The sequence below is a fragment of the Macaca mulatta genome, chromosome 3 (assembly GCF_049350105.2).
Source record: "Macaca mulatta isolate MMU2019108-1 chromosome 3, T2T-MMU8v2.0, whole genome shotgun sequence".
Taxonomy (NCBI): Eukaryota; Metazoa; Chordata; class Mammalia; order Primates; family Cercopithecidae; genus Macaca; species Macaca mulatta.
In genome coordinates this window covers 112,566,672-112,593,767 of record NC_133408.1, presented here as the reverse complement: position 1 = coordinate 112,593,767, position 27,096 = coordinate 112,566,672, and the positions used below count along the sequence as shown (strand labels likewise).

The 27,096-nt window shown below is 35.8% G+C and overlaps 1 protein-coding gene and 1 long non-coding RNA gene across 2 annotated transcripts in view; one reads left to right on the top strand and one right to left on the bottom strand.

Annotated features, from left to right (window-relative positions):
* Positions 1 to 11,973, bottom strand: part of MEOX2 (mesenchyme homeobox 2) — a 74,133-nt gene extending 62,160 nt beyond the window's left edge. Inside the window, exon 1 of the mRNA XM_001105568.4 lies at positions 9,485 to 11,973. Within this exon, the coding sequence (XP_001105568.1) occupies positions 9,485 to 9,998 (514 nt within the window). The 5' untranslated portion in view covers positions 9,999 to 11,973. The remainder of the gene's footprint in view (positions 1 to 9,484) is intronic.
* On the top strand, positions 11,956 to 26,259 carry LOC106997508 (uncharacterized). The gene is made up of 4 exons (XR_013415437.1): positions 11,956 to 12,053; positions 18,448 to 19,049; positions 21,672 to 21,787; positions 25,317 to 26,259. It is a non-coding gene; the product is annotated as an uncharacterized LOC106997508 (long non-coding RNA).
* The last annotated feature ends 837 nt before the right edge of the window (positions 26,260 to 27,096 follow it).

Genomic DNA, 27,096 nt, shown 5'->3' with positions numbered 1-27,096 from the left:
TCTGCCATAAAGTTTCTAACATAGCAGGAAAATGTCATTCCCACCCTCCTAGTTAACAGCTAAAACAGAGACCCAAAATTTCATTGTCATATTTGAATTCCTTTTATTTAAGTTCTGTTTCCTCTTGACTAAATGCCCTGCCCCTCTGTACACTCTTTTTAAAAAGTTAAGTTCTGGCCAGGAGCGGTGGTTTACACCTGTAATCCCAGCGCTTTGAGAGGCCGAGGCAGGCAGATCACTCGAGGTCAGTAGTTCAAGACCAGCCTGGCCAACATGTGAAACCGTGTCTCTACTAAAAATACAAAAATTATCTAGGCGTGATGGTGGGGCGCCTGTAGTCCTAGCTACCCAGGAGACTGAGGCAGGAGAATAGCTTGAACCCAGACAGCGGAGGTTGCAGTGAGTCGAGATAGCACCACTGCACTCCAGCCTGGGCAACAGAAAAAAACTTGGTCTCAAAAAAAAAAAAAAAAAGTCTTCATTTTATTCTTTATTTTGTTCAATATGTACTCTTCCTGAAAACAGCTTTTCAATGGAGAAGTAGCAGGAGACACAAGAGAAGAGGAGGTTAGGAGAGGCCTAAGCAAAAGAGGCTGTGGAATGGGAATCTTAAGGGTGGGAAAGGCACTTGAGCCTCTTACATAACTTGGCTAGAATTCATCTTACATTTCAGGGAAATTTCATGCCATTTACAATTCTGAGGACAATGATTATTTTAAATCTTTAGTAATTACTTAGGCAAGCCACATTTCCTATAGCAGTATTTGTAATAAAATGCAAACAGGTAGCATAAAACAGATTATTTTCAGATGGTGCATATGCATGACATAATGACACCTTCATTGATAGATAATAAAAATAATAACACTTTACTAAGCCAGTCATTGTTCTAATTGCTTTGTGTATATTAATTCAATTTCATTTTCAGAAACAATGGTACAAAAAAGTTAAAATTTGTGGCCGAGGGGTGACAATAGTAAGAGACAGAGTGGGGGTTTAGCCCTAACCATTGTGTTCTCCCAGATATGCTCGCCTCATTTCTTCTTCGGTTGACTCTTAGGGTTTCATCCACCTGGCCCCCGGGGTTCTGGCTTTGGATAGTGTTTGGTCAATGGGAAGCAACAAAAGAAGACTGGAGGACATGAAGACAGGTTATTGGATGATATTTGACATGAGATGCAATCCTCCATCTGAGGTCCCAACTTTTCAAGAAAGCTTCTGTCCTGTTGCCCTCATTGGATTCTGGTAAGAGCTCCCTGCATTTGCCCCCTCAGGTTAGGGGAGCTAACATATTCCAATTGTGGACAGATCCTGGGTGATTCATCATTTCCTGTGGTTTCCCTACATTCTACCCACCATCAAATTGCCATCATCAAACTCTCTTCAATTATCCCTTTGAGTGTGACATCTATTTCCTTGTCTAATATGATAACTAAGAAATAGGATAAATCTTTTATGATTTATCAACTAATGGCTAAATATGCAAAAGTGTTGCCACTTTTTTATATTTTCCTAAACATCTGGGTATTCTAGAGAATAAATTATAAAGCTCTACTTCCAGGAACAAAGAATAGTTCTGGAGGAAAAATTACTTATAATTATCTGAATTTTGAGTGTGGACATTCACAAGATGGTAATCCTGGAAACGTGGGTGGCAGCAAGCCTCCAAATAGGGATGCCTAAACTCTGACTTTCCTGTCATTTCAATCTGTCTCAATCATTTTTACATCTACACTCTGTCTAGTTTAATGCATTCAGATCTGTTTATACTTCAAATAAGAAAAAGAAATTCCCATGTAAACATAGCCTATAGGTGAGAAAATTTTAATTGTTAAAGGCAGTAAACATACTAAGACCTCATTTTATCTTTGAATAATATTAAATAAGAGACATCACTTGATTCCAACCTATGCAGTGAGTGTTACAGCATTATTTATATGGTTCTTTAAATGTGAAAGTTATTTGCTAAATTGCTGTTGTCCCACAAAATCAAAGCTAGTTTCCATTACATTTCAGATGACACATATTTATTTTCCTAAATATTTTCCTGTTTGTGTTACCTACCAACATAAATCAATGGTTTGCGAAATTTGCTTTGCATTCATTGTTAATTTGATAAGAGTCATGCCCACTTAATTTTTTCAACTAATAAAAATATACCTCAGTTTAGTTTGCTAGTTTTTTGGGTGGCTAAGAGTAATCATCCAAATGTTTACTGTGCAGTCCAGACGGTGGACAAGCTACCTCGACAGACTCCGAATATATTTCACTACTACATTTGCAATTAACTATCACTTTGCAAAAATAAGTTTTCATTTGGGTGTCATTTCTGGCGAAAATTTAAGGCTGTATTTTCAAAGAGTAAAATTCCAGGCCTTTAAAATTCTACTGGCATCTGCCAACCTAAGCTGGACCCTCCTCTAGGTTTTGCAGAGCCTGACAGATGACTTCACCTTAGTCATTTTCTTGCCCACGGTCACGTAAGATAACTGCAGATTTGTTTTTTTCTTGTAACATTATGGGAATCTCTTGAAGTATGTGAAGTATGAGCTAAAGAAAGAGGAAAAACAAAAGAAAACAAAAACTGCAGGGACTTGGCAGGTTTGACTTTTATGACTATCATTGATTGCCAGCTTAAGCCTGCTGGACTCCTCATACAACTGTATATGCTTCAAGCTTAATATTAAATTTTGTAATTGGAACATTTATAATCATATTATGACATTTAATAAGGATGCTCTAATTCAGATTTACTATTATCAGAAAATTAAATTTGGAGTTCTAGTAATGTATGCATATATATGTGTGGGTGTGGGTGTGCATATATCTATATATCTATATGCATATATAAAGTAAATGCCTTCTTTTAACATGTGTTTTAAGTATAGCTTCCACGTCCTAGTTAATTCAGCACCCTCCCTTTTATCCTTTCCTTGCCATTTTCCTTTCTACTAGATTACAATAAAAACAAAAAACTATGAAAGTAAGCAGCTTATAATCATAATTTTAATCAATGAAGCCTATGCAAGCTTTAAGAAACATACCTCTAACATCTTAGAAATAAAGCTTATGAACACAAACAGCAGAATACTTAAACACATTTGAAACATTCACATTGAATTGATTCTGTAAAATTTTGAAGAGCAACAGCTTTTGAATTTAAAGCTATAATGAATACCCTAAAGTTTTTACCACTGTGAGTTATCACCTAGTAAAAAGATGTTATATTTGCAATAAAAGTACACATTTTAAGGACATAAGAATTGTCATCAAGGTACACAAATAGTTTAGAATTATTAAACATTTAAGTAAATGGAAATTTTAAAAATAAAATAGCAATATTATCACACAAGTTAAAGATCCAGTTTATTAATTTCTAATTCTATTGATAAAACAAGGGATTATTTTTTAAAAGCTTTTTCCCTGTTTCATACAAACCCTTTCCAAAAATGTATAGATACAGTACAGATTCTACCTGATCATTCTTGTGCATACGCTGATGTAAGAAACCAAAAACATGTAAATTATTTTCATAACACTGTGAAAACCAATATTAAAAAATACAGTACACAATTAATACCGAGTAACCTGTATAAATTTAGAAATATTATGTTTCTGTAGACAGTGTAACATTATAAATGAAAGCTTCAGGAATAATGAGCTACTTTGCTATATATCAAAAATTTCAAATATAGAGGAAAGTTAATAACCACTCATCACCCATGAAAATTAATAACCCATTCAATCATACACTTACCATGTAACTTTCTGTTAATTTAGTAATACATAATGTCAAAAGGTTTTAAATGAAAATACTTATCTGAAACTTAAAAAGAACATCTGAGATGAACACAAATGCATCAATAGATACATTATAGATTATTTTGTGTCATAAAATATTATCTAGTAAAACATTCTTAAAAATCAATATTTTTATAATGTAAGTAAAATAGGAAGAACTCTTAGGGAAAGGGGCATCAGATTTAGATTAATTCTGCCTCTAATGCAAATCAAAGGCTGAGCTCTATATGACCTTAACCATTGTAAGTTTTATTACACTAAAATAAATAAAATATTCTGCGAGGTTTTCTCCAATGGGATTTTGAATCTCACTGATGACTATGATTTAGAAGTAGTGTAGAGAGTTTTGCAACTAACTATACTTTATATTGTTATCCCTTCTCTACTTGGGGGTTCAGTTCAACATGCTAATAAAAGAAATAGTCATAAGAACATCATAAGGAAAGTAGGCAAAATGTTAGTGCCTCATTATATTTATAACCTTTACAAAAAATGTATGTCAGTAAACCATATTAACATCTAAAGCACATGATATGTAGAAACAAATTGTGACTATAAAATGTGTCTTGTTTCTTAAAAACGCTAAATAGGAAATAGATCGCATTTACGTCAATTTTTAATCTGTGGACTTTGGCCTTAGTTAGTGTTTTATTTTATTTTTTTGCTTTTGATTTTAACCACTGAAATCATTCACCAAAACTATAAGCCAGGAAATACAATGTAACTGGCCAGTTGAGAATTAAGTCTTCTCATTTTATTATTACAATCAAGGGGGGGAAATGCTTATATATCTTCCTGCACAAAATGCTTCATTTATTTAAAAAAAGTGACAAAAATAAAGAAAATTTGGGAGAGATAAATCATCCACAACTATTAATTCAACAAATATTATTTAAGGAATTCCTATCTGTAATTTATTTTCTAATATTTCTGCATCCTTAGCATTTATCGCTCAAAGACATTTGCAGTCCTCATAGCAGTGTGGAAAAGAGATATGCTCTGAAAATTTAGAAATAAATTCCTGAAGTGAATACAGTTCAAAACTAAAATATATTGTTGTACTATATTGGTTTTTCCCATTTGAAATGAAAATTTAAAAAGCCTTCACATTTGGTTTTATGTGTCAAGCTGCCATTATAAAAACACTAAATGAATAAGATTTCGCAAGCAAGGCAGCATTATCAGCCTAAGTACATGTAGTGGGCTTATATATGGTGACGTTTTACATAATTCAACTATTAATTCATCTACAGATTTACATTTCTTAAGTGCAAAAAAAAAAAGCAATTATTTCATTACATACAGAATTGGCCTCCCAAATTTCCCAGAATCCAAGAGAAAGGATTGCTACTTTCTGATATTTCATTTTTGCTTAAAATTAAATTCTTAGGATGTTTAGATCTTATTATAAATATTACAACTTAAATTCTAGGGTTATAATGAATGGTCTATGTTTTCAAACACAGAGGGAAAATGGGGTAATGGCTGAAGTACTGTTTTTTCAGTTTATTAGTAAAAATCAGCTTATAATATGTCAATGTAATGGTTTCTATTGATAATTACCGTAAACAAAGATTAAAATTTTAAATACTAAGTTCTGGATTTCGAAGCCCAGTGAAAGTTTGTGCAATACCATGACTTGCATTTATGATTTTTCTTTTAAAATGAACTATAAATGAAGAAATTTACACAGAAGTGGAAACTATTCCTACTTTTATTTGCATTCTTCCTTCCATTCATTGCTAACATTCAACAATAAAGCATTTTAATTCTAAAGGAATTGTTGCTTTTAACTTGAGTGTGATTATTTTAGATCGTATTTTAGAACACTCATGTAGGTCAATGATACTTAGAATTTTTTATGTCAGATTACCATTTTTAAATGTTCACACCCAAAATTAGTCTATGAGTCCAAGACAAAGAGTGAAAAACAAATCCATTTGATTTGTTCAATACTTCACTATAACCTTCAAGATCCAGTATATTATTTTTAAATTCTGAAGCAAATGCCGAAAAGCCACAATCCAGTAACACAGAAATGAAAAATAACACTATTTTATTCCTTTCAGAAAACACAATGATTGAAATGTCTTGGAAAATTACAGTGTAATACTGAATGAGGTTGAGAAGGTATTACTCTGAGTTTAACTTCCAGCTTATTAAATGTAATATTTGCTACTCATTCTGCATAGTCAAGCATATAGACAGACATAATTTGACAGCAAAGGCTTTATGATATAGTAGCTATAAATAAAATATTTGTAATTTTACAAGAATCTAATATGATTCAAAACCTAGTTAAATCTACCTCCCCAAATCGCTCTTTTCTTTTTTGATATAATTTTTATTTTTTATAAAATATGTATTCATAAATTTGAATAGAAAATATCTAGATATGTACACTGTATAATGCATGCACAAAAGCTAAAGTTAGATCAATGAATTAATTTTAGTTACTTTAACTAAAAGTGGGCAGTTTATTCCTACTACTAGATTGCTCAAAGAGCAATCAAATGTAATTGAAACCAAGCAATTCACACTATTTATAGACATTTTTCAGAATCACCTGCTTTGTAGTGATTTTTTTCAGCACAGTTGTAAAGTTTTGATTTTTAAGAGTCCCTTTGAAGACGTGGCAGATGTTGGCTTTGCTAATAATGCTGGAAAGCGCAGCAGGTTCAAAGTTACAAAAATGTTTAACACATATAAAATATAACGGCGTGCTTTTCTATTAAATTTGGTTATTTTCAATTGTCAATAAACTTATGTAAAGGAAGCCTAAAGTCCATAAATATTTGCTTCCAAAACATGAAGCTGCTAGAGTTTATATATGTGTGTGTCCATGCGCATTTGTGGAGGGAAAATGCATAAAATATATACTATAGAAGCTTACATATTATAGTTTTAAATCATTACTATAAATTAAATAGTAAGGTTTATAAATATTTAAGCTGTTTTTCAATATTTTCTGGTGCTTAAAATTCTATTAGAATTTAACATGGTAATTAGCGCAAACACATACAATCTAGGTATTAGATGCAGGGATACAGAATTTTGGTTCTGACTTTACCCTGGATTTATGTACTAAATCTTCTCTCAACCATAAATGAAAAGTAATTATAAACTACCTACCAAAATACAGATGGTCTCACTATATAGGATGAGATTTTTATCTAACACAATTTTAAATTTCAGGAGTTCTGAAATCACTTCAATTTTGTTTTTTACAAATACTGAAATACTAAAATGTGCTATAAACAATGAGAGATATACGTATTAATAGCATACCAGGATCATAATCATTTTCAATGTTGCTTTAGTTTGTGCTGGATCAAGATGTCTATGAAATAAAATATCTTTGAAGATAACTTATGGAAAACCTAATGCAATTGTTACACGAGAAAGATATCTTTAATTTAAATCTATCTGAATATCTGACAAATATACCTCAAGCTGAAATTGGAAAATAAAATTTTATTTTCAATAAGTGTACATAGATTTAAACAGAAATTATTGGGATACTTCCTTTTAGTCAATATTTCTTCAAAATATCAAAGGAAAGAAAAGCTCATCCTAAGTCCCCAGTATTTTTATCCTTGGTGATGACTAATTGTACTTTCCACTCAAGTTTTAATCTGTTAATAATTTATGCAGCTGACACAAACACTTATATTGGCTTGTTTTTCCAGTACCCTCATTATCAGCTTCAACATGTAGAAATGAACTTAATTTTGTTAAATGGTTATTTCCCACTAAGTTAGGGGGAGAGATAAATACGTTTTGTTAAATTATTCCACTTTAAAAAAATTATTAAAATAAATTAAGGGAATCAGTTACTGAATTCCACTTTCTTGGTTTCCCCCAAACAAAATAACATGTGCTTGTATGAAAATTCAGTTTGCCCTAAGAAACTTAAGAGCAATGGCTCAGTTCAGGAAGCATAAAGGACAATCTGTCATGTAGGTTACTCATTGCAAAAAATAAAATGAACAGTAAGAGCTTACGGGAATTGCAAGAGTACTCTCATCAACCTGAACTGGGATCTGCTTCCAAAGTGACACTGATATCAAATGTTCGGTTTATGAAATTGTCACTGCATTCTAAAATTGACTGTTTTTCTAATACAAATTGAAACCTTCTTGCTATGATTAACCATTCAACTCACTATCTAAAGAGACTTTCACTTATAGTTAGGAAAGTACATTAAATATCAGTGACACTACTGGTAATTTTCTTATAAAAACTAATTTGTGACAGAACATTAAAAGTTCACCCCCTGACCTTGGAAAATAAAAGTTAGCTTTTGAGACCATGACAGAAGAATCCATCCCATAGGATTGCTGAATAACAATTGATATTGCTGTGAAGGGTGAAGGAATATTAAATATGCGGTCAATCATTTTCATTTAGGTGGCATCTTACCTAAAGCTTTATACACGATAAACATTTTTCCAATACTTCAAACCAACATATGGGATTACCTTCTAGGACTATTATTAACCCAATTCCGCAGAGGAAGAAAAATATGCAAATATTATATTAAACAAATGATATCTTCCAAAAATATGCAATCCAGGTTGCACTATAGCCACGAAAGAAAACTCACAAGTCTCTTAATTTTAAAGTATCTTTTAACAATTTTATGATAATACAGGTAGGTAAGAGCTTTGAAAAGTGGTCTGGAAAACTTTGAGTTTCTCTGGATTGCTACAGAAAAGTTACTCGGCAAGTGTGTCTTCAAGTACCAGAGGTCAGAAAGGTTTCCCTTTTCCGTGGCTGCTCAAATTATCCCCCACTAAAATCAGCGCCTCCGACGCGCACCCTTACATACCACCTTCAGGCACGTAGCTAACTAACACTACCCGAGCTACTGTTGCTTCGCTGTATTTGTCTCTACTAATACCCACTTGGTAGAGGGATTTGTTTTCCACTTTTGAAACGTTGATTCTGTAATTAGCTTACACCACATGAACATGTACTATTAAGGTTCGTCTTTCTTCCAATGTGAGCATCTATTTATTTACAATTCTCTGACACATTCCTTAAAATCTGAATTCCTAGATAATGTCTTTTTCCCCAATAAAGGGAAAATTTTACCATTTAAAATAGGGTGCTATTTAAAGAACGCTGAAATAAGAATGTTAGAAAAAAAAAAAAAAACTAAAACTTTTTTTTTTCTCATGCGCTCTGCCAAGTTCCACTGCAAGTTCCAAATATTGTGCAATGATTTGGAAATCCAGTTAACGATGGGAAAAATCGAGCCACTCACAGTCGGGAACTTGCAAGAGAAAAGTCAAGAAGCGGCACCCGCACGCACGCCTGCCCAACCGACGCTGCATCTCTGGGCGCACGCCCCTCCCTCCCCAGCGCTGGGATGGAAGGTCACGCTTCGCAATCGATTTCACAGCCACTTGTCCTTTTTTATCAACCTTCTGGTAAACTAGTTTAGGACCTTGGAGAGCTTAGAGCTGCTGGCTGTATATGCATTGCTCTCGGATAAACACGTGTCCCCCAAATATCAGGACCAAAGCTTCACCGCCGAATTTGGCCGCGGGAAGCCACAAAGGGCAACACATTCCCATATTCCCCGCTGCCACCCTGTAGTGCGAGAATCTCCCCTGGCATCTCTCCGCCCCCTTTCCAGGCCGGCGCGCACTCTCGAGGGTGCCTGGTGAGCCCTTACCTGAGCTGTCGCTTTTCCTCTTGCCACCGCTTCGCTTCTCCGCCTCCGCAGGTGACAGTGCCTGGCGGCCGTAGTCCCCCGGCGCGCACGCGGCCCCAGTCGGGGTGCTGGAGCCCAAGCTGGAAGAGTTGGAACACAGGACCGGAGGGCTGCTCCCCAACTCTGGGGGCCCTCCGGAGTCGGGCTGGAGGCAGAGGCTGTGTCGAGCCGCACTCGGTGGGGAAGACATCTGCGGGAGGTGCCAGTTGGTTTGCAGAGCCTGGTGCTGCTGCTGCTGATGATGGTGATGGTGGTGGTGGTGGTGGTGGTGGTGCCCCCTGTGATGCTGGCTGGCAAACATGCCTTCTTCGTTGGGGTATCCCGCGATTATGCAAGATGAGGAAGAAGTAGAGAGCTCGGGGTAAGACATATGGTCAGATCTTCCATGGAGGGCGAGAGAAGATTGGGAGAACGGGTGCAAGCCTTGCGCCGTGGCGTGAGGGCTGCGCAGGCAGCCAAAGAGCGGGTGTTCCATAGCATGCAAGTTTCAGGTTCCAGGCAGAAGACTTCAGGACGGTTCCAAAGGCCACCACCCTCTGTCACTTTTCACTGGAAACTGTATGATTTTTTTTTTACCCTCCCAAAGCAATAGCCGTGCACTTCTGCAGAGCTCGGATAATCCCGGTTCTGAGCCCCAGCGGCCAGTCTCCTTTGCATATGAACAGTCGGACCTGGAAGAGCTTCCCTGAACTACTCAGATGTCAAGAGTGGGAGAGGTTGAAGCCAAAAGAAGGTGGTCCCAGAGAACTGCTTTCAGGGGGAAATGGCTCTGAGAGGTTATAAATAGAGTGTAACGTGAGCTGGGGGCCGGCTTAGGAGCCCAGAGTTGACCACATGCAAACTCCCTCCAAAACTCCCGCTCAGTTTGCGCCACGCGCTCCCCAGTTCCACTTCCTATCGCCTGCTGGACAGACGCAGAGCGTCCACGCCCGCCCAGCACTGCCGGCTGCCAGGGCTACAAGCGGCACGCCAGTGCCTAAGTCCCGCCCGGGAGGGCAGCAGCTCTGCCCTCCAGACTCTGGAGGCCTGGGCGCGGCGCACACCACCCCCAACCCAGCACCCTGATTCCTACCTACTCACTTTCCTCTCCGGGAAACGTGATTTGTCAGTGTCATTTGTGAACTGTCACCTGCAGAAAAGCTAGGGATATGCCTAGCCTTTCAGGAACCCAAAAGAAGTAATAGGGTTAAACGAAAAGATCAGAGCTAGTTAGGCGCATCCTCGAAGTTTTTCAAACTTCGCATCTTCCAGTGCCCTGGGCGCCGCAGCGCGCCTAGGTTTTCACAGCTGGTTTCTGTGGGTGGATTGTTAATGGGCTGGGACGCCAGATCTGAGGTTGTGGGGATGAGTACCATGGCCTGGAAAAGGCAGTTCTCAGTGCGGAACCAAGAGGGACCCGGTAGGGTGGGTGGGAGGAAGGCGTGAGTCTGAAAGGGTTGCAGATGCCTGTTCCCTGGCATCCTCTTGTGCGATGCCAGGTGGAGTCTCCCTTCCCCCTCTTTCCTGGTCCCGCTCAATTTCCTAGCCACTTGTCCACCAAGAAGAAATTTTCCTGGGTCAAAAATATTTCCAGGCGATTTTGTCCCGGTCACATGAGATGTGTAGATTGCACGCACATATCTAGCCTTTCCCCTCAGGAGCTAGCCTAGGTCTCCGCAGTTTCCTACAGAAATCCACTCTCTTCCGCTCAAAAATAAATCCGCTAATCGCATCCCTTATCACCACCGTCCCATTTACTGAGAAATCTTACATTTCGATAGCTCCCAAAATTCACTAAGCTTGGGCACTTGGCTATAACTTTGCATCCCTGAAAATAAATTAGAAAATTTGCCTCCAGTAAGCATGCAAGAACGATGGCAGGGCTTTGAGACTGCCACTTGTTTGGCGGGTGACAGGGTCCGCTGGGGGCAGAGTCGTTTACACACAAGTGAGTGGCTCTGTAATGAGCAGGAGAAACAGTCAAGTCCCATCTGGGACCTGTCGCATCAGGAGAATATCTGTAGTCACCTATTCCGCCCGGGGCCCCAAATGCACCACCAGCAGTGTCGCCCCGTTATTTTCATTGTCTCAGGTGTCCAGAGGATGATGAGCAGGTCTTTGAAGTTGTTAGTGGGATTAATGGGTACAGCAAACTGGGCTAGACATCTGGTTTGAATTAGGAAAAAGTATTGATTAATCTTTGAGAGGTGTCCCCAAAGCAGAACCTTCCCCCTCCTCTTCCAGTCCCCCTGCTTAAGCCTCACTATCTTCTTTTCTTGTAAGTCATGCTGTAGAATAGTGGCTTCTCAAAAACATCCGTGTGAAAGATCGAATTGTTTTCTATTGCTTAGAGGTGGGGTGGAGTGGGGGTTGATCAGGAATTCTGAGATTTGTAAGCGCTGCTTTCTTTAACGGAAATTGAGCTCTATTTTGAGGGAAATTAGTTTTGCAGACTTCGTTTAAAAAAAAAAAAAAAACTAAAACTTTTGTTCACCAGCTGCTCAGCTTTTCAGTCTGGGTCTGAGCTGAAACCTGCTGCAAGTCTTTGACGGTAAGAATTTCTTTGCCGATACTTTGGGAATCTAATATTGTTTTAGACTTCGAAAGGGGGTGTTGTTCAGGTTGCACGTTTCTAGGGGCTTTAAGCACTAGCAGGATGGCGTCCAGGACTTAGATCTTAAGAATATTTCTTCCTGCCACTCCCCACGCCCTTGGCTCTTTAAGAATAAAAAGAGGTGGGGGAGTTATAGTCCTCTAATATCGTCGGAATATTTTTTGTATTTTCATTGTGTTTATGGTTTCAATATGTGCTCTGATATTAAAAGTTAAAGTACAAAGAGCAACACTAAACTTCCCCAACTTGTGTAGCTTCTCTATGGATTCTAGGTGAAAGCATTAAAGGCTTTATTTAAAGTGAGATTTAGGCAACCACCTCAATAAGCCTAACCAGAAATATTTACATAATACAATGCTGTCAACTAAAGCATTGTGGAAAATGTCAGACAAGACAGACTAAAATTACACATGATCTGCAGACATCAGTCCAAAACATCCACAATGGTCCTTTTGGTTTGCATTACATTGGTTTAGAGGAAGCTAAGCAATTACCAAATGAATGGATTTGAATTTAACCAGAGTGTTGCAGGTAACTAGCAACAAGAACACACAAATCTTTCATCTCCCAGAGCTGCCACTTCTTCTTAAACCTGCCCAGTGACTGTGCTGGATTTTTTCTCACTCATTGTGTCAGATGTTAACAATCTGTCCAGAAGTTTCTCTACAACCTGCCCCAGTCAGTCAGGCTCTAGAACTTTTTCTAGAAGAAAAATTTAGGAAAGGTTAGAAAAGGAGGAAGTCATTGCAAAGGCATGCAATGAAAGCAAAGGTAGTAAGACAGGTCTTTTTAATTGGAGACACAAAACATTTAATATCAACAAAAATTATGAAGTCCAGTTTTCTTATAGAAAACACAACATAAGGAAAATATTTGAAAGGAAAAAAATGAAGGACTAAAAAGGAGGTCTTGGTAAATTCCAGAATTAAATAGGACTTTAATTTTCTCTGGATTTCTAAATATGTATTAATCATTACATAAAGATTTTTAAATATTAATTTATTCAAATATTTGGAATAAGATAGAATATTGAATTTTATGTTCTAGGTTTTAGAGAAATTTTTAAAATGTAGTAAAAACAGGAAAAAAAAATCCTTAGCTTTCCTATAACAGCTACTTCAGTGTTCACATCCATAAAATCCAATATTGAGAAGATGCCTCTTTATTTAATGATATCAAGAATGGTAAAAATTATAAAGTTTATCATAAAATTTATATAAACAATCATTTAAAACTATATATGACATAGTATTTATCTAATATTTGCAATATACTTGAGTTTTCCTGAAGAAAAGTTATATTAATGCCAATATTTCATGGAAGGTTTCAATATCCAGTAACACATTATAAAGAGGTTGATTATGTGAAAAGGTAAGCTACCTAGCTCTTGTAGGCTCCACAACTATAATGATTTTAAATGTAGGCTAGGTTCTTTAAACTTGATGAGTGTGTATATCTATTGCTTCTTTGGCTTAAATATAATGACATTCAAGAGTAAAGGTAGAGATTTTTTTTTTATTAGGACTATTTTTTTTTAAGCGGAATAGAACTCATATTAAGCAACACAACAAAATTGTATTTACATTTTACTTTAAGATTCATGACGATTCTTTTAAAAGTTGCCATTCTTCTGCACACGTGTGACATGAGTTATCATGGTACTTCAAATATTTAAAATTAAGTAGGAAATTTTACTTTGAATTTTACCTAATAGGTAAATTTTCCTTGGTAACACATAGTCGTAATATAAGAACTTAAGGATGGATAATGAAATTAATATTGTAACTTGTTTCTGAAAACTTTATTGAGTATAGAAATATTATTTCTGTTATATTTTGCCAAAAAGTAGCAGCTACGTCCTTCAGTTCCTTCTTCTAAAATAAAGAATTTTGAAAATGTATCCAAATACGCTAAATACCCAATGGTAATTTATGTGATTTATGATGTACTTTATTTTATAAAACTAAGGAATTGATTTTCCCCCGGAACTATGCATTATAAAATTTATGGAACAATTTTGCTATGGTTAATGCATGTTATTTAGTGATTCCATATACTTTTACACATTTTTTAAATGTTATTATTTTTACATAACATTAATTGGTACGTTCACAATAAAACTTGTTGCATTCATTTTACATGTACCAAAATAAATGAACACTTAAAACCTTACTTCTAAACTGTAAAACAATCCAATGTACTTTGTTTTTCTAGTTTCTAGGTCTTCCTGCATTTACATTTATTTCTTTCAGGAATTAGTGGTTTTCTTCAGTTCAATTCCGGTATACTATAATCAATGAAACTGTTCTAAACACTAAATATAACTCTGCCTAAAGCAATAAGACAGAAAACAAAATAAATCAAAATTAGAACTATTTAACAGATAATCTTTAGAAAGCCAGCATGCAATATAGATTATGACTAATAAAATTAAATCTAAAAGATTGAATTAAAAATCAAAAATATATGCATTCTTTCATAACATGTATTCACACAGTTAATAAAATTCTAATGATCTTTTGTCTTTCTTTTTCTTTTCTATTTTGTGAGGAGTATTATGATTGGGAAGACATAGATTGCCTCTCAAATTTCAAAAACTTCTAACTGGACTTCCTTTTGTTCACCTGTTTTAAATCCATAATTATTTGATAGTTACTTCATAATAATGCTAATAGACAATAATTAATTTCTACATTTTCATTTGCATTCATGTTGTATGTTATTTTTATTGATAAATGTAGGCCTTTTCAAAATTTTATTATTGAAAATTATATCCTTTCCAACACAGGGAAATGTACAGGCAAACTAATTCAAGATAATTTTATAATGAAATGCTCTATATTATATTTTCTATAGCATCCAACTCATAACCATTACATTTCTATCCACAATTTAAGGGAATTACACCATTTATTTCTCCCATGTCTTAAAAAGCAATGCTATCCTTTCATATGAATTGAATTTAGAAAAGTTTACAAATCTCAGAGAAGAAAAATTGAATCGAAAATACAGACAAGAATTATAAGTAAAACCTTAGTCTTCTGTTTTAAGTTTTCCAACTTGAAGAGTTTAACATAACTAATGTAACTTTGGCACTATGATACGTTTTTCTTGTGTGTTTTTATTTTTCATACTTCATCAAATTGTAGCAAGTTTTATTCTTAAAGTGGCTTTTCCATTTTGAGCTCAGGTTTATGATTTGGATTACTAAAAACCTCTGTGTTTTAGCTGTTAGTATAGTTCTCCAAAATATTTAATTGCATGCTCGTATTTTATATGATTCAGACTCAACAAAGAAACACCAGCTGCCTTTTATGTCAACATTCTTTTTCAGGAATAAAGGAAAAATGTTGTATATTTGTATACCAAACAAAATGAAAAGTTAAGGCCAAATACATGATCTCTTATAAAAGCATATTTTTGAGAGTTTAACATTATAATAGTACTTGATGGAGGACAGGTTTTTTTTCGAAGATTTTGAGAGTGATACGGAGTATTTCATACAAGGCAATGGCCATATGGAAATGGATCAAAACAAGGATGAAATGATTAAATGACAACTGTCTGCCCATGTTTTAATTAACGTAAGAACCAAGAAAGGTAACAGAAGGTCAGAATGAGCCAAAAAAAAATCAGAAGAGTATTTAGCAGGTGGAAAGACAGAAAGCGAGATAAGCTTAAAGATATTAAAAATAATTTTAAATTTGTTAATACATAAATTGTAAGCCACATATGATCATGATAAAAAGATTCCAGATTCATATCTTAGTTTAATTGGAATTTTAAAAATAAATAATCAGAAAGGTTCATATTTAACTGCATGGCATATATATTTTTGATAGAAGTAATAATGAAATATTACTAATCTGAGAAACTGTTTCAAATAATTAATATGAAATGTGGATATAGATGTGATCAGTGCTTAGATATGCACAGGCTATTGAATATCTGAAGTTCTGAAAAATCACTGCCTTTTCGTCTTACAAATTTGTAACCTGAAACTCATTATAATCAAAAGGTTTTTCTAAATTGTATCTATTTTTAGAGGATGATTTCTGCTAAGTTGGGTTCATAGTATATGGGAAGGGAATAAGCTGGTTTTCAACAGCTGTTAGTGTCTGAGGGAAAAAAAAAAAAGAAGTCTTGGGCCAACTGCACTCTAGAGCACTTCAAAGCACAAGTAAGGAAATTCTGTACCAACACCAACCAGAACCCAGGAGGAATACCAGCTCTGAGCTCAAAGGCCCAGGAAAAGGCAATTTCTCATACTACCAGCTAACAGTTGTTTTCATCCACAAAAGGGCCTGTGATCAAAACAAAGCTTTCTCTATATTACATAAGACTGTATAAATACTAGATACAACCTCTTCAACCCTTAGAGTGACTAGAAAAGATTCTCCCCACCCCCCGCCCGGACATGAATTATGCATGACCTTTGTACTATAAGCTCAAAGTTGTGGGACCTTATGTTGGTCCAATTCCACTTCTAACGATTCATTCTTGAGGGTATAAAAAAACTAATGGGTAGAAAAAGAGAACAGTGACTGAAGAGGTCAAAATAATCTTGTATACTTCGTGATAAAATAGAATCAAACTGACAACTGATGTTGAAAATGGACTTTATGAGTAAAAGAAAACTGATGGGTTTTTCATCTAATTTAGGACATCAGATTAGTAATCTGAAGCAGTATTTCTGCAAATAACTTATTAAAGATGATTAAGTGTGCTGGTTAAAGTGACGGTAATGTTTCTCTGAAAATATACTCAAGGTCAAATTAAATAGACTTGACCCATAGTCAAATATAATAATACCTCTATTTATTGCAAACAACTTTAAGAATATTCCTTTGATATAGTAACTATAGAGCAGTAAAAATAGCACATTTATGACCTTCCAGGTTAATTATTTTATTCATCATAGTTATCATCTGTGGGCCAGTACTACCTGTCAACAGCTTATGAAATGTTTGAATTTCTATAAATTTTGTTCTTGGTTACCTCTGGTATCCTACCTCTTACAGTTAATGATGTGATTTGATCAGAGTTGAAAGATGAGTCCTTTTGGGTTTTAAGATCTGATCATACCTTCATCAGATAGACCCCACCAGGCAAAGATCTCAGGACCAGGTAGCACCACTTGGAATCCTTCCAGAACCAAAGACAAGCACATAAGTATAAAACTGCAAAAATGTTCACTGTTGCACATGTGGTGATAAAGCCTAGTGTGTATTTTTAGAGAAGAAAGATATGAAGAAGCACATTAGAAGCTTGTAAATGTTATGCACTGTAAATCTAAGGTTATTGAATTAGCTATTGGTGTTTCTCTTTCTGTAACAGTATTAAAGACTTGCTGATTCATGTCTATGTGAACAATATTTTTCTTAAAAAGCAATTGTCAGATCACTATAATCTGGTATTTGTGTCAAATATAGCCGTGGCTAGAACCAAAAAAGTGGGTTATTTTCCTTGTACTGTACTGGTAATTCCAGTGATCAAAAATCGCTAAATCTCAATTTTAAGTGAGCAAGTCCATGTCAGTCTCTCTCTAAATAGACTTATTGACAAGTCAGTTGCTTAAGTCAGAAGTAGGAACCCGCAATTGCCAGGCCCCTCCTTCCTTCTCCTTTTCCCCCATGCAGTCAATCATCAAGTGCAGTATTTACTTGATGATTACCAATTATACTTATTTAATGTTCATTAACTCCATAATCCTCTCCATCACCAGTCAGTACTTTCTTTGGGGGCCTCACTCTTCTTGTTTGACTTATAGAGGGGTCCCATGATCCTGTAGTTGCCTAGAGCATTCCTCCATCTTCAGAGGCAGGGTGGAGAATTGATTTGGATCTTAGCTCTGTCACTTTCTGATTCTGTGGATATATTCATTTCTTAACTCAAGAGAATATTATAATAAACAATTTAGACAATGCTGTGAATATACTTACCATGATGACTGGCATAAGCTCAACAAATGTTTAACAAATTTAAGTTACATCTAGACCTCACTGTGGAACACAGATTCATGTGGTTGTTGAGCACTTGAAATGTGGCTTTTCCAAATTAAGATCCATTTTAAGATTAAAATGCACACCAGATCTCAAAGACTTCTTATGAAATTAATGAAGTTTTTCATTGACTACACGTTAAAATAACCATGGTTGGATACACTGGGCTAAATAAAATATATTATTAAAATTAACTTCTGTTATTTTTTACTTTTTTCAGGCAGATGCCAGAAAACTTAAAATGACCTATGTAGTTTACATTGGACAGTGCTAAGCTAGAGGATGTCATTTAACTTTTTCTTTCTTTTATTCCCTCCCCTTGCAAATAGGTACCAAATTACATATATCTGTCAAAATGATGTAGGACCTAAAGTCTCTCTGTAAGTTGATCCTCTTGACCCCATGATTAGGAGCTTCACAATGTGATACCACACCTGGAAACCTCCAGAACAAGATCTCAAGGAAACACAGGAAATTCCTGAAACAGCAAAACCCCCTATGTGAAGACGCCTGTTATTCCTTTGTGCATCAGGAGCATCACTGTTAATTAACTGTTGATACACTTAAAAGAGCTTGGTTGGCAATGTCCTTTTTGAAAAAAGAAGAGCCAGGTATGTTATTCAGGATGAACTAGACAACGCTGTCACAAGTTTACCTCTACGTCTTATTGCCTTGGAAAAATTGCCTGCATATTGTGGCACAAGATGGTTGGCTCTCCAGGCAGCAGTTGGCATTGTGAATCAGTCTTCTCAGCATGTATCTACAAGATCCCACAGCAGGGGAAAAAAGAGGTGGAGGGTCACATGCCTGGTGTTACATACTTCAAGGCAGAGGTGGTAGGTGCCATTTCTGCTCACAGCTCATGGACCAGAACAAAGCCATGCATACCTGCGAGAGGACCAGAAAATATTCTGAAGCACATGGCTATTTGGTGAGCAGTAAATGTTTCTGTTACAACAGGTTTTGACAAACTTCAAATGTACTCCTACTAGGCCTACTTCACACCACTAAACTCTATACTTCTTATTTCTTGATGGCATCTTATGTTGATGTTTTCTGTCATAGTGTTTGGCACAAAATGAGAGCTCAATACATATACTTAATAGTGCATTTAGATCTAAGAGTTTCACTTTACACAAGATTTTAGTACCCGTGTAGCGTTGGGCCACATCAGGAAAATGTAACTGCTTCTACAACTGCAAAGAAAAATTAACTAATTATATGCTCATCGCAGCTTCAGGTTTTTGTTTTGCTTTGTGTTTTGTTTGCTTGCTTCTTTTTGGTTTATAATTGTTGCTTTGTTTTTTGCCCTTGAGCAGAGGTTCATTTCTAATTTTCACTGGAATTAGAACAACGGTTGTGTCCATATGCAATGACAGTGTTTCAGATTCTTTGAGGATTTGCCCACAGTGTCTGCAGTCGTATTGTGACAGCAGTTGTGATGCCAATCTCTGTAAATCAGACTTATTCCCAGTGAGACATTATATATTTTTGCAGCCAATACTATTTATTTTATAGTGATTTATAGCATTGTCTCTGAAGAGGATACTTTGGTTTGTGTCTTGTTTTTGTCAGTTTTCCACACTTTGATTGTGGCCAGGTTAATTAATATTTTTGTGTCTAGGTTTCCTCATCTCTAAAAAAAACGATGTTTATTTCTATAGCTTCATGTTGACAAATTATATAAACTATGTTACTCAACTGGCAAGTAAATTGATGTATAGTATATTTATAAATGATAGATACTATCTTTATGTTAATTTTTATTATCATCATTATCATCAATTTTCAGGTCCATGTTCTAAAAAGAAGGCACACTGTCTAAAACAAGCTTTGTAAGAAAATTTTGAAGTATTTACATATATCTAACCATTCATTCCACCTTTTCTCCCAAATAACACTCTAATACCTTGAGACATCTTGTCTAGAGCAAGATTTCATAAATGCTTGTGAGGCAGGATAGTAGGGTCTGGAGACAGGAAACCTAAAGCCAATTCACACTGACTTCCTAGTACTAAATCTAAAGGAAAACCCCAACTTTCCTCACCCAAGTAACAAAAGGATCAGAGGCTATACTCCCTTTGCAACCTGCCGCCTTTCTGCCTGGAAGATGAAAAATGAAACGTACCTCTGATTGGTCCCCTCCCGCGACCAGTCAGACTGGTCGCCGATCACTGCTTCATTTACATAGGGTGTAAACCGAATAACCAATGGGAAACCTCTAGAGGGTATTTAAACCCCAGAAAATTCTGTAACCAGTGGTCTCCAGCAGGTTGCTCAATCTTGCTCCCACTCTGTGGGATGTACTTTTGTTTCAATAACTCTGTGCTCTTCCTCCGTGGTTTTGTTTGTGCTTTTTGTCCAAAATGCCAGGAACCTGGACACTCTCCACTGGTAACACTTGTTAATCAAATAAAGAATATGCTAAAGATAAATGTGACTTTAGTTATCAACATTTTTAATTAAATGATTATACATTTAGGTTGTACATATTTCACTTGACTTTTCCACTTCCTTCAAAGTAATAGGAAAACAAAAACTCTTGGCTTATAAAACCTGGAATTTGAGATGCCTGACAAAAATGCTTCATATGGCCAAAAGAACTATTAAGTTCTAAAGAAAAAGTCATGTGTCATTTCTTATCTAAAGCACTTTGGATAAATTTATAGTGGAATTTGATTTTAGGTTGTACAGGATCTAGCCATTAGTTCAAAAATAATGAACAGTCCTGTAACAATAGAGGTTTAGTGAGATAATAACTACACGACTAGCCCTAACCTCAATTATGGTGTAATATGCAACTCACTTAACTCCAAATAAATGAGCATACTAACAATGAAATAAAATACTCATAAAATGAATAACATAGAACTTAAGATTTAACATCTATTTACATCATTTATGCTTGATTCATATAGTGGGTATATATAAGCTATGCTGAAAATAAGCGCAATGTACGGCTTAATGCTGACTAGAATGTACATTCTTTTACAACTGAATCTCCACTTCCAGAAATGTTTTGTGGTGATTTACAGTATAATTTCATAAAACAAAATGTAAATGTAGAATAAAGACTATAGATAAATAAATACTAAAGGTCAACACATTATAGACTAAAGTATAATATAAAATAAAGACATGAGAACCTTCTGAAGGAGAAGTTTCCAAACCTTAAATATCAGAAGAAACCTCTGGGTTTTTGTTTGTTTGTTTGTTTTTAGGAAACGCATTGTAGCACACAGCTATGTAAGGGCGGTGAGAACCAGAGCAATCAGGATGCGCACAGGTCAGGGGCACCAAGCACCACTTGCTCAGTGATTTTTCCCTTCTCCTCACAGCCCACAGGCTCATGAGTGGCACCTACAAAGAAACAAATGGATCTTGAGACACAACCTAAAAACCAAACACGAATTTCTCCAATATATGTAATACAGCCAGTGAAATGGCTCCTCAAATGCTATGCCTGTGTTTTCTTGGTCTGTTAACTCATTTGATAGGTACATTCTTGGGGCAAATATTTGAGCAACATTATTTTAATTTTTATTTTTTTCAGAGGCAAGTTCTTCCTCTGTCTGGAGTGAAGTGGTATAATCATAGCTCACTGCAGCTTCAAACTCCTGAGCTCAAGTGATCATCCTGTCTCAGCCTCCATTGTAGTTGGGACTACAGGTGTGTACCACCACATTCAGCTAATTTTTAAAAATGTTTTATAGAGATGAGTCTTACCATGTTGCTCAAGTTGGTCTCAATCTCCTGGCCTCAAGCCATCCTCTCACCTTGGCCTCCCAAACTTCTGGGATTACAGGCGTGGGCCACCACACCCTATTTTCCTTTATTTTTCTCTTCAGCTGTTTAGTTATAAATTCTTTCCAGTTGTCTAAGTTTTGTTTAACATATAAAGATAGATTGCCTAAAACTATGAATGTAGAAATATTTCTAATGCAGAAAAATTTAATCTAATACCCTTGTATTTATCAAGAGTCAATTTTTTAAAAAACAGAGACTTCTCTGTAAGGCCTGAACAGCAAAATGTTAATTAGTGGAATCTAGAAAAATCAAATCCCCACAGAATTCAGAGCTAGAAAAACAGAGTCTAATAAAAAGAGAGTAAAGGACATGAATTACTGTATTTTCAAAGTAGAACTATTTATGATCAAGAAATATTAAACTACTGGAAACTTATTTGTAATAAAAATGAAAGTTAAAAAAGATAGCATTTCCCACCTATCAAATTGATAACCATTAAAAAACAAATAGGTTATGATGACAAGGATTTTGGAAAATAATAAATGTTGTACACTTCTGGGAAGAGTGTAATTAGAACACATTATATAGTGGAAATTTTAAGAGTAAGTAAAATGCTGACTTTAATCCAATAATTGCAGATGAATTAATATAGTGAATGGAAATAATTGGATATCTCAAATGATGTACATACAAGTATATCTCTGAAGTGATACTTATTATATTGAAATATGTCAAATAAAATGGATTAAATAAATTATGGTAAATCATAATAAGTAGAGCATAACTATTAAAAATCATGTTATAAAATAAAGAATATAGAAAGTCAATCATGATATAATGCTGAGAAAGAAAGCAGGTTACAACCATATGATTCAAATACACTCACACCATACGTGTTCTGTTGTATTTATTGTATATATATTTGATTTCAAAGACACACTCAAAATGACAACAATTTGAGCTTATTAATACTATCTCTAGTTGGTGAGATTAGTGGGTATTTGTATTGTTTCTAACAGTTTTAAAATAGTTTTATAATTTTTTTATAGTGAATGTGTACACTTTATTATCAGGAAAATGCCTTTGTTTTTTCTAAATATTTAAAAGATGTCCTATGTATTAGAAAAAAATCTGTAGTGGCTCAAGCCAAGTTTTCACATGTTAAATAAATCCATTATGTATAGACACAATTATCACATAATTTTTCATTGGCCAGCAGCTGTGTTAAAGGCCTTGATTATCTTTAATGAATCTTTGCCTTTGAAACTGTTGTTTCTCTTTCTAAATAACATCCATTACTCTAAAATTGTATTGTTCTGCTATCTCCAATTTGGCACTAATCCGAGCCAACTCAAATGTGAATGATTCAATGGTCTGCCTCTGAGTAAGGTGAAGCATATGGAGTGCATTATACTTAAGACCAAGAGTTTATACTGGCTGGTTGGTAGTATCTGGGGGTATAAACCAGGGTGTTGTCTTAGACAAATATAGCTAGTTAATAGTTTGAGTTATGGTAAATGGAAACCAATTCTTCTCCCAAGTGTAAAAGTTGAGACTGGGGCAGGGACATTTTTGGGGTTTTTTGCTATGATAGGGTCTAATCTTTAGTGGGAGTCAGAATGGCAGCAAGTGTTCTCGAATGAAGGGATGACAAGGAAGAGTTCAGAGTGTCACATGACACCTTCTATTACCTATGAGGCATGAGCTGCTGCAGTGCTAAAGCACAAGTTTACAGAGTTTCAGGGTCTTGAGATTTTTACACAAAATTTCAAATGAAACTCAGAGTGTTACTTTTTCTCCTGAGTTGATACCATTTTGCAAAATACAAATATTTAACTAACAATCCAAAAATAAGCACATTCAAATTTCTAATACATAACCAAAGAAATAGTCTTTCCTTAATACTAAAAATATTGCATGAAAAAAACACAGTTTAACATCCATTTGTAGTAAATATCCTCTTCCTCTTCCTCTCCCTATCCTTATCTTCCCCCCTTACTCCCTCACCTCTTCTCTCTCTCTCTTTCTCTCACAAACGACTTAGATACTGTTATTGATGTCTCTAATATGAAAATACTCTTGGCATAATGAGAGCTTAAACTGTACTTAAAGTCCATTGAAACGTAAAGTTAAAAACAAAGCTTAGACTCAGATGGAAGCGACTTTAGAGATCATCTGATTCAATCTTCTTTATTTAAAAAGAATAATTCAAGGGCTATTTACAGCATATGAATGACCTATAAACTCACAAGTTAAATTAGAAATTAGTAGTAATTTGTTAAGAGGCTGTGACAAAATTTAAATTTCATATAGTCAACAAACCTGATAAAATTACAAAGTTAATTGGGCTGTTAATATTTTGACCCAAAATTTCTAAGTGACCTCAGTTAATACATATTTATATCTAGAAGGAACTAATTTGATGATGGAGAAAAATGGAGTTCTCTAATTCATATCAAATTATTTGTATCAAATATTAATATTTTATTGTCCCAGTAACTGTTTTTTCTTTTCTTTTTTTTTTTTTTTTTCTTTTTTTTTGAGTCATGGCCTTGCTCCATCCCCCAGGCTGAAGTGGTGCAATCTTGGCTCACTGCAGCCTCAATCTCCTGGACTCAAGCAATCCTCCCACCTCAGCTGCCCGAGTAGCTGGGACTATGGCCACATGCCACCACATCTGGCCAATTTGTAAAATGTTTTGTAGAGAGGAGGTATCATTATGTTGCCCAGGCTGCTCTCGAACTCCTGGGGTTAACTAATCCACCCACCTCAGCTTCCCAAACCGCTGGGATTATAGGTGTGAGTCACCATGCCTGGCCAATAATTTCCATTTAAGGAAAGTAAATAGCAAATATTTTAGACTGGCTATAAATTATTATATTACCTTAAAGTCCCATAATTCACTAAGGCATCAGTCATTCTTATACTTTAAAATAACTTTTTGGTTCATGCCATGAGAAACCATATATAAAAAACATTTTCTTATAAAATAATTAGCCTATACACTAGGAATAATTTGATCTTTTCTTTTTTTTTCTTTTTTTTTTTTTTTTTTTTTTTTTTTGAGATGGTGTCTCACTCTGTAACCCAAGCTGGAGTGCAGTGGCACAATCTTGGCTCACGGCACCCTCTGTTTCCCAGGCTCAAGCAATTCTCATGCCTCAGCCTCTCGAGTAGCTGAAACAAAAGGCACACGCCACCACACCCAGTTAGTTTTTTTTTTTTTTTTTTGTATTTTAGCAGAGACGGGGTTTCACCATATTGGTCAGGGTTTTCTCGAACTCCTGAGCTCAGGCGATCCGCCAGCCTTGGCCTCCCAAAGTTCTGGGATTACAGGCTTGAGCCACCACACCCAGCTGAATATATATTTCTCATTGCAAAATGATGATGAAACTGAAAGCTTTGTGGCAAAAATTGCAGTTATAAGGAAAAGAGGTTCATGTTTCCCCAGGTATAAAAATGGGCTACCAAGTAACTATGTGACCTGAGCTACCCACCATGAACTGGGTGTTATCTGACCACCAACCCATCAAGTTGCTGTGTGAAATAACACTCCATCATCAAATAGAAGTGGTATATTTGTGATCTGGCCCTAGCAGCTGTGAAGGCACAAGTCAGTTACATGAAGAAGTGGCCCAAATGCTCCTGGTCTCCGCTTCTGCTACCCTGGCTTCTCTCTCCCAGCCTGCACCTGTGGTCTCATGGAGTTCCCGATGATCACTTGACAGAAGAAGAGAAGACTAGGGCCTGATTAACAGATGTTCTGCGTAATACTCAGGCACCACCCTAAAGGGGACAGCTGCAGCAAAAATAGAACAAAAAGGCTTAGAAAGGGCACATTTGCTCACTGAGCTGGGACATGTATTATCTCCTGCCCTTGGACATCAGCACTCCTGGTTCTCAGGCCTTTGGACTTTGACGAAGATTTCCATCATGGCTTCTCCTGGTTCTCAGGCCTTTTGACCCAAACGTCTTACACCACTGGCTTTCCTGCTTCTCCAGCTGGCAGATCGTGGGGCTTCTTGGCCTCCATAATCACGTGAGCAAATTCCCGTAATAAACCTCTCTGTATTTGTGTGTTTGTGTTTGTGTTTTTGTATTATGTTGGCTCTGTTTCTCTAGATGATCCTGATTAATTCAGATGGAGGAAATCATATCATCTTATCTGACAGTCAATAGTGTATCTCTCTTTTGACCTTGACTTCTTTTGTCTGTATTAAAAACTTTTATTGTATTTGATACATTGTGACTGTAATAACAGGAGTTTTTTTTAATATATATTAACATAGTGATCAGAATATTTGACTCTAAAGTAGGCCATATATTTAACTTTTAATAGGTCAGATATGGCTTGGGTTTAAAGGTGAGTACAATAAATTTATACTATAAATTAATTTCTCATCAACATTTCCAAAGAAGATATCAAGAATGCAAATATATACTACTTGTGTACATATTTGACAATAGTTTTCATGAAACACTTGAATAATTGTGACATTTAAGTAGCAGTTAAGAGACAAGATGGCAACATTTCCTGAGGAGACCAGTCAGCTTCCTGATGGCAGGTTGATTCCATTCAATCACTTTCATTATGAAACTGTCCACATTTTGTCCTTACTGGACAAAACTCAACTCTAGATATGGATTTTCCTTCCTTGCAGGCAATGATTTTGCCAAAACTACCACCTGTATACTTATAAAATGCCTTATCCACTGTCACGATATGCCATACAGCATTGCTTCTGATCAAGAAATTCACTTCACAGCAAAAAAAGTGTGCCAATGGGCTCATGCTCATGGAATTCACTAGTTTTACCATGTCTCCAACCATCCTAAAACAGCTGCCTTGATAGAATGGTAGTTTGGCCTTTTGAAGACTCAGTTACAGTGCTAGTTAGGTGACAATACCACTTGGCCAAGTTCTCCAGAAGGCTACACATGCTCTGAATCAGCATTCAATGAATGGTGTTTTTTGTTTTGTTTTGTTTTGTTTTTGGGTTTTGTTTTGTTTTGTTTTTTCTATACTAAGGATTCACAGGTCCAGGAATTCAGAAGTAGAAATGAGAGTGGTGCCACTCGCAATTACCCCTAGTGACCTATTAGCAAAATATATTTTTGTTACCATGACTTTGTGCTCTGCTCACCCAGAGGTCTTAGTCCCAGAGGGAGGAATGCTTCCACTAGGAGACGCAACAGTGATTCTAATGAACTGGAAGTTAAGACTGCCTCCT